We start from the raw sequence: 9212 nt of genomic DNA on the forward strand, positions 1-9212 counted from the left end.
GCAAACCGAGATGATTCTGATGAACAACTTGCAACCATGGATGAGTCATGCATTCACCATATCAGCTAGAGCCCAAACAGCCAAAGCAGTGAAAACTCCTCCAAAGAAGGCAAAATCTGTTCAATCAGCTAGCAAGGTGTTGGTTTGGTGTTCTGGGATTCCAAAGGAGTAAGACCTATATGACCAATATGGCGCTAATTGCTTTGGCAACTGCTGGAGACTATCTAAGTTAAATGTCATTGAAAACTCAATAAAGGTGTGATGTTCCACCATTCTGTGGCAATGGCTGCAATGCATCGAACATCCTGCATATTCACCCGATTTGGCACCATGCTGCAGTTTAACATGGTTACCCCATTGAGACACAGTATACTGACTGCACAAACTAGTGCTTGTTTTATCCCTTAATGCCGGGCGACAGGAAGGGAAAGAAAAAGTACCATATTTTAATGTCATTTGGTACAATGTGGCTGGTGATTGGACCACAGGACCTTCTGCTCTCTCCGCTTGTATGAGGAGGTGGTCACAAATGATATCATTTCTGCTGTGGAGGACCAGGGCCCACTTGCACAGAACAATCTTAGTTACAATCGATCTTACGCATCTACAATCAACTTTACAATCACCATACAATTGTCCTATTCCTCATGCACAAACTGCAATTGTAAGACGGCTTGGATTTAAAATTGCGATCTTAGCTAAGACTGAAATCTTCAACGGTGGAGGTACTATTATCTGCTGTCTACAGTTTTCTGCAAACGCGCATAGCTGGCTGCGCATACAATAAGTGGAACCGGTAACGACACACAGCACATACCTCCCTCCATCGCATCTTGCACAGTTTTAACAAAGGTCCCAATTATTGGAAGGAAACGATTACTAGAATGATGGCATATATTTTTGTCGGCATTAAAACTGTCGTGATTTTGGAATTGTTTTGTATTGCAACTAGAGAAATACCTACTCATGATTTATTAAAAGTATTGAAATCAGATAAATTCAATATTTAGTGACATAATCATTATGAAAATTTAAATAAATAATAACAATAATAATATGTCCTAATAACATAACACGTAAATGTATGATCGTCATCTGTTTGGGGGAGCTTTTCGTAAAATCCAAAATATAGCCTTCACGTTTTCGTTTTGTTGCTATAACAAAGGATGTTATGACTACCTTTTCAAAACACAGAAAGATGGAGGATTTAAAGTTTGCATGGACGGGAAATAAGAATAATGTCGAGAAAGCAGTAGTTTAATATACATGAATATTCAACAGGTATTAATTATATTGATAATTATTTTTAAAAAGTGTGATATCAACGTTTGCTATTCATGTGACATTTTACACAAATTTCATTTTTATTTGTAGATTAATTTAATGATAAATGAAAGACAAAATAACGGACACAAATGTGACCTTAAAGAAATATAGGGGCAGCTCAGTGATTCTACATCAATACACTGGGTAAGGTAGATTGTACTCTACAGGCTTATACAAAGGGAAACCACTCCCATCTAGAGTATAAACCAAGATTAGCTGCCCTTGGTTTATCCAAAAGGTCACGAAGTTACAAATCGCTTGCAAACGACTTTGATTAGCGAAAAAGTTACGAGGGGCGTTCAATAAGTTTTGCAACTTCGCAGAATATCTTTTGCACTTTTATTTTTCAATATAATCTCCTTTCACCTCAATACACTTATTCCATTAGTCCTTCAAGCTTTTAATACCACTTTCATAGAAATCGGCAGATTGGCCCCCTAACCACGCCTCTGTGGCAGCCTTTATGTTCTCGTCATCCTGGAAGCGTAGGGCAGATTTCATTTGCCGGAACAGTAAACAGTCACTGGGGGCTAAGTCTGGGCTGTACAGTTAAATGACCCACCCTACAGCCCAATTCAAAACATGAAAAAAAGTTTCTCAGAACATCCACTTCTCAAAATCCATTGGTATAGAAAGTGTAACCCCCCCAATTGGAAAAGAATCCATTAAGTAGTTTTCAAGTTATAGATCGCACCAAAAATGTCCTTGGACGGACAGATTTCCTTGGTATAACTATATACCCCCGCCCTTTTAGATTGGGGCTATAATAAGAGTCATCATTAGATGACTAGTCTCCCCCCGCCCCCACTAATTCGAAAAAACAAATCATCTGATTGTTACGGCAAGTCCTACAAGAATGATGTCCAACTTGCTGAGGGTATTCCTATCTTATCTGTTCGTATACAAGAGAAGTCATTGACCTATCAACACAATACCATGGAGTTGAGATTCGGAAATTTCTATTTGAAGTCAGGTTCTTTTTTTGGCAAAGATACGAGTAAGTGGATGTCACACAATAGGTACATGGCTTATGCTGTAATCTGCTGCATTACTTACTGTAGTTATGAATAGTTACTGGGGGTGGTGAGGGTATGTGTGGTGGAGGGGTGTGTGAGATAAAAATACAAACATGAAAACCCCATTCTCATCGAGAAACTCAAAATGAGTACAATCCCAAAGACGTTCAGACTAATGATGACAAAGCTCAATCTCAGTTGTGAAAAATGATTTATTCATGACATGATAAATGATAAAATACAGTAAGTATCTGCTTGTCAACTGGCGTGCAATGTTGGCGTCTGAAGGCGGGGTGTGCAATGCCAGCAGACGCCAACGAAGGTGCAATGCTGACAACAGACAAGTAAAATGTCTGTACTGTACCTCTTGCATACCAACCTCTCATCCGTCCACACTTGTAGGCGACACAGAAATAACATCCATCCACCCACACGTCTGGCAATATGACGCGATCACCTGACTACTCCATACCAGTACGGTCAGGGTTGGATACGCTCCATATAGCCTGTTTATCTGGGAATGATCATTCACAAAGGCAACACTCCAAGAAAGTTTTGTGAAACAGGTCATTTGTCCAACTGCAGCATGGTGTCCAATAATCACAGGGTTTTCACTTCTTAGCATATGATATTTTCATGGCATTGCTTGGTGTGATCTTAAATCCTTGTAAAGCCTCTTTAGCAGCACCAGCCTGAACATCGGTCTCAAACTCCACGAAGGCAATGTCGTGTCTGCCTGGGACAAGACGAACCTCTTTGAATCCAGGAAATCTGAAAAACAGGTTCGGTAACAGTTACATATGCCCCAAGATGGGTTTATCATTTTCAGTGTTGAAGATAGAATATACATCCAACTTGTACTAGTTTTAAATATGCTACCACATTTGTAACTTAAAATTGACAATGTGTTGTGGTATGGATCATAACAACTAAGAAAAAGTCAGAGCTTGATTATAGGAACTTGGTTTAACTTGCACCAGGTGCATGTTCACGTGAAAGGTAGTTGCTTAAGGCATACTAGATTGATAAACTTATGGGACCAGAGTGCAAAGTTGAAACAGATGCATTAACTAGTCTAAATAAATAACATCTCCGATCTCTTATGACTCATGAATTACACAAAACACAGGTACTCGTGACGTGAGTGAGTGTGGTTTTGCGCCGCTTTTAGCAATATTCCAGCAAATATCGCGACAGGGGACACCAGAAATGGGCTTCACACATTTTATCCATGTCGGGAATCGAACCCAGGTCTTCGGCGTGATGAGCGAACGCTTTAACCACAAGGCTACCCGACCGCCCCTAGTGATGTAGTATGGTACATAAAGCTTAGGTATTGAGTGTGCTCAAAGATCAATGTGATGTGGACAAGTAAGGGTAGGGCAACCAAAAGTGTGATTTGTTTTACATGCTGGTTATTACATAAATTTAGGTTGCATTTATCAATGATAGGTGTCACTGGTGCATGTTTTATATGGCTAAATCAAGCCCCGAAAGTACTTACTGATTGAACAACATGGACAACATCATTTCGTTGGTTTCCTCAGGGAGGTTTGTGATGAAGAGAATCTGGTTTGGAGGCTGTTCCGGGATGGCAGTGGATGGGGCGACAGGAGCAGCTGCAACATCAGGGGATGAAAAGTTGGGTAAGAAAATAAGATAAAATAAAAAATAAAACTCAGTTGTATTTTCGGGGGCTGTTTTCTGGTTATAAAAGTTAGGCAGGTCAACATAGCAACTTGTGAGCAATGTTTGTTTCCAAATACTAATTAACTTTTATGTTTAATAAAGAAATCCAGAAAAAGTAGGTTGGGGTAATTCATCCGCTTTCACTTTAGGGACACTAAAGATACAACAAAAAAGCTTTAAAAATTTTCAGCAGGAACTTGATTGCTTCCTCATAACACAGTAGCCTTACATTTATGTATCCCCACAAAATCAAATTTAATCAAAATAGAAAATACTTTTTTAAGTACCATATTTTGACAACAGTGCACACCCAAGACATAAATAAGGCGGAAATAGCAATCAGCTGTACACATGTTCTCCCAGACCTGACAATTCACTTAAAAAATACCTGAGAAAATAAACGTTAGTCCACATACACTGTGAACACTTTCTAAAACCAGATACTCGCAAAATATGTGCATGAACATGGGTGATGCCATCTTGTAAACACATGGTATCAAGGAGTTAGGATCAGAGTAGCCTCCCTTTGAGTCAGTCCCGCTTTAACTGAGGTCGCCATTACATTGTCATTTCTATTTGAAAGTCGTTTACGAACAATTGGTTCAAAATAATGAAATAAGGGGGACAAAGTATTTGTAGGTTGTTGTTTTTTTCAACAATACATCGGCAGTTTTATACAAAATATAATCTGACATGAAAATTGATCTGTAAACCTAAACATTAAAAAAACTGTAGCCTAAGTTTGTGGGCAATATGATTGTTACCTGGATAAGCAAAGAGTGTGCAAATGTTGTTTAGCTAAACTTGCATGTTAAATAGCAAACTGTACAATTTTCAGTGATGTCAAGTGCACACTGTATCTGATGAAATTTCCCGTACTCACCTGCAACAGGCTGCATAGGGGGCTGGGCCATTGGTTGTGCCACGGGTGCTGCTGGGGGCTGAGCAGGTGGAGCTCTGCAACACATTAAGGCTTATTAATTCCTCAGGAGGAAATGGACAAAAACTCATTTTTTTCAAGACTTATTGAACTCTGTGAGGAAATATTAAGTACAAACAACTTATTTGACACCCTGAAACTTACTTGATTTGCTGAGTTTTCTTCTTTTTGCGAGGAGCTTCCTCCTCATCCTTCTTCCTCCTCGGCTCTTCTACGTATGTCCCCTTCATCTTGGCGATCACATGGGAGTCTCGCTTAGAAAACTGTATCCTCTGCAATGAGAGTCAGAACTCAATAAATGTTCCTAAGACTTGTGTTTTAACTTAGATCATTTTTGAGGAACTTAAATTAAGCCTAAAGTGATGCAGGTCTTGGACGTTTACCACTTCGGTGAAACCCAAGAGCACGGGTATGGTGCTGACCGGTCACCGTTAATGAAGCTAGATATTATTTTCCTGTTATGCAATAAAAGGATTACAGAAACAATTGTGAAATTTTAGAATGTCATAATGTCAAAGAAATAATTGTTCAAAATTGACCAAGAAAAATCTAAAACACACTTTTAAAATATACGGGCAGCAGATAGATTTTTATATTTTAATTTGAAAATCCTGCATTGAACAAATCTACGAGTTAATTCCCTGTCCACTGTATCTATTTAAGCTATCTTGTACTAGTGAAATTTGTAAAAACAAAATTGTAATCTTATTCAACACTTGATAGCATATTGCAATTTCCTTTCAACAGAGTTTAACACGACGCAGAAGTGCAATCCACTTCTAAGAAATGTTTGGAGTGAACACAGGAAAAAATATAGTGCATCCCAATAATTAAAAGTAATGAATTGTATACTGTACTGTAAGATTTATTAATTACTTTAATAACAGGACCTTTATATTTCTTGACCAATATTTGGTACAGTACCATACCAAGTGAAGAAGGAAATTGCAACATATTGTGTCAGGACAAGAATAATGAGAAATATTAAGGTCGATGGCTTCATGCCAAGGCTGATGTGGCACAAAATGTCATCTGATGGACACTTTATTCAGGGGTGCATGGCCATCATTCATGTGCAGTTACCATAGTTACCCCTTCACCCTGACCAATGCTAGAAGTCATCATTCGGATCATGTGACCGTTTTTACCATAGGCTTGTCATAGAAGGGGAATCCCTGCATTGATCGCATAGCATTAGCAGCGCTGTTGATATCTTTGAAAATCACGAAGGCTTGTCCTCTCATTTTCAGGGTCTTCAGAGCCACAATGTCCAGAATTTGACCAAACTGGGAGAAGATAGCATACAAGGACTTCTTGAGCTCTGGAAACAGGAAAACAAACAAGTGTCAACAAGGGTACAGAGAACATTCACTCTTCACAGCAATATGGGCCCTCTGTCCCAACATTTCAGACCCCTTGTTGGTGTTGGAATACTTGACCCTGCCTAATCTCCTCTCCATGATCAATCATGATACAAAATGAATTATTAAAACTTGGTGACATGAATGGTATCAATGAAATTACTTTGGCAATCAGGAGAATTTAATGTTCTTTTTCAACTGTTAATATTCCTTAAATGTAATTTTAATACTTACCATCCTTTTTAATCTTTTCATTGAGGTTGTTGATGTACACAGTGTGATTGGGCTGAACAGACATCTTGCTGTTGCTTTCTGAAAAATAAGTGAACATATTATTCAACTGCTCTCCTAAATTGTTTTTTTATTAGGTCCTCCCAAAAAATACTGTCAAGTATGGGGCCGAAGGTAGTAATGATGTTTCACGTACTTTAACAGATGGCTGTTGTGAACAGATGTTATTTACAATGTTTCTGCAGACACGTCACTTTTCTGAATATTTATTTGATGTTTAATGCCGCACAAAGCAATATTTATAATCATCATGTGATAATATATTAACTGTATTGCAGAAAGACAATGTGGCGTACATAATAGCGTAATTTTAGATTCAAAAGTGTAATTGTTACGACATATATTGATATCTGATACAAGAAGAGTCTCAGAATGCCAGTGGAGGATCATTGACAACCGACTTCTGAGCAATACTGGTGGCCCATCATTTCACACCACTGAGGAAAGCAGGTTGAATAGGTCCCTTGTAACTAGTGCTGTCATAGGCAAATAAAAAGGATTTGGTGGTTAGGCTGTTACTTGGTTCATTGCATGTCATACCTTGATGGCATGTTTTTAAGAAGCATGAAATACTCAATTTTTAAAAAATCCCACACTATCAAAAGGCACCAGTTCACCATCAGACCTATCCATGTGCCAAGTGTGGTTAAGATCTCTCATGGTTTTTGCTCCTTCCACTATGTGGCAGGGGATAATATTACGGTTATATTTTGGTAGGGACTTGATTTATTTACTTGAGCTTATTGCGAATCCATGTACACATGAGGATTGAGTCGATCCAACAAGTCCTCAAATATTTCAATTAGATCATTCATATGTTTGTTTGTTGTTTAATGTGACTGACATCATGAGCATTGATTCACACAATTGGAATCAACCAAGTCAGCAGGCTTGACCACCCGATCCTGTTAGTCGCCTCCTACAACAAGCATAGTTGCCTTTTACTGCAAGCATGGATTGCTGAAGATCTATACTGCCCCGGATCTTCATGGGTCAATAATTTTGATGTAAAAATACATAACATTTTTTTATGTACAGCCTGAACACATCTTGTAATGAACTTGAATCAGCAGAGATGCCAAACCCAAATTTCCATATTTTGGCGACAGGAAACATTCACACAAGCCACTTTCATCCGCTACATTTTTTCAGTACTGACTGTCGTCACTGGCCATGCTTATGCCTCCCTCATTCCTTACAATTATCTACATTATCCTTACAGTCATCCACCCGAGGCAAGGGAGTTACTGACTGTAACAGTCGAACTAGACTGGAATTTCCAGGCTTGATCGTAAGCCACTAGTGGTTATTACGAGTTATGTCCCTTCTATTTCACTCATATTGACCAGTCAGATTCCACTTATATCACTTGCATTTGCTATAAACAAAATTTCTGCAACCAGTCAAGTCGATATAATCGATAATCAAGATCTATATTCTTATAAAACAGGTCTTAGCTCGCAAGGTGCATCAAATCACGTAAGCACCTCGATTAAAAACAAAGAGATTTGGAAAATATCTGTCGATGCCCAGTTGACGGAATGGGACGAGTGAGCCAAATGGCATCATTATTACATGTAAGTGTCGGTAGATTTAAGTCCTGAGACACCATGCCTACCCGTAACCTTTGTAAGTGTCTGTTATCCATTCGACCCTTTTTGTTCAGTTTCGTAACGTTGTAGGCATGACTAGGTTAATTTGCACTTAGTTTTACAGTGTGTACGCAGCTCAGTCGGTTAGCTCTCGGGCTAACAATCCGAATGTCGCGGAATCTCACAAAAATTGGTTGCTTGTCTTTGATGAGCATAAATGATCTTTGGCATTGTATTTAATCACTCAAACTACACAATCTGTAAACCTTCAAATCACAAGCCAAAACAAGAATTTATTAATTAATTATTATCGTTTGGAAAGACTATGTAGGGAGGTCAATGGGCAGTTTACTGTTGATGTTTTGTGGATATTATTTGTAGTATTATTCATTTAATCCAGGGTTTTACGCGACACAAATCTGTGTCCAATACGCACAAATGTTCAAGATTTGATGCAGAAAAAGAATATACTGTGTCAAGACTCATTAAAGTCAAGGTAAAACCCTGTATACTATTTTGACAGTATTTGATTTAAAATAAGGTTTCTACCAAATTGTAGGCCTAATGGTTGTGCATGTAGCCTAGATCTGCACGCACGATAACCCGACGTGCGTACACGTGACCGAGAGCTACATTCATCAAGAATACACGATGAAGTTGAATTAATAAGAATTATCCTATTTTTTGGTGGCCATGACGGTGCACGAAATGTAATGTGGGACGAACCGTCTTCCTTGGTTCAACATGAATTTCACAATATATTTTCTGTGCAAACGCAACACAAAAATCAAGAAATAGATTCCAATTCAACTGTTGCCATACTTTGTGACAAACAACACATACCTTTTCCTGCTTTAAACGAGAGCTTTAAGGTGGATTCCACCGATTTCACCTACCGGTTTCGTTGTTCTCACGTTGAGATGAAGTAATGGCAGCTTCCGCCGAATATCACAAACTTCCGGTTAATTAATATTCATATATTGTCTTATTATTTCAA

The 9212-nt window shown here is 38.5% G+C and overlaps 1 protein-coding gene across 2 annotated transcripts; it reads right to left on the bottom strand.

The window, feature by feature from the left end:
* Positions 1-2545: 2545 nt before the first annotated feature.
* Positions 2546-9170, bottom strand: LOC139462109 (U1 small nuclear ribonucleoprotein A-like). 2 transcript variants are annotated; one of them, XM_071243614.1, is made up of 7 exons: positions 9112-9170; positions 6567-6644; positions 6120-6292; positions 5116-5243; positions 4915-4988; positions 3847-3961; positions 2546-3113 (listed from the first exon to the last, which is right to left on the bottom strand). In XM_071243614.1, the coding sequence occupies exons 2-7, from the start codon at positions 6628-6630 to the stop codon at positions 2954-2956; spliced, it is 714 nt and encodes a 237-aa protein (XP_071099715.1). In that variant the 5' UTR covers positions 6631-6644; positions 9112-9170; the 3' UTR covers positions 2546-2953. The 2 variants fall into 2 exon arrangements, with proteins under 2 accessions (XP_071099715.1, XP_071099716.1); XM_071243615.1 differs by having other exon boundaries at positions 9059-9156.
* Between the last annotated feature and the right edge of the window lie 42 nt (positions 9171-9212).

The sequence above is a fragment of the Haliotis cracherodii genome, unplaced genomic scaffold, assembly GCF_022045235.1.
Source record: "Haliotis cracherodii isolate W230 unplaced genomic scaffold, xgHalCrac1.p SCAF_15, whole genome shotgun sequence".
Classification (NCBI taxonomy): domain Eukaryota; kingdom Metazoa; phylum Mollusca; class Gastropoda; order Lepetellida; family Haliotidae; genus Haliotis; species Haliotis cracherodii.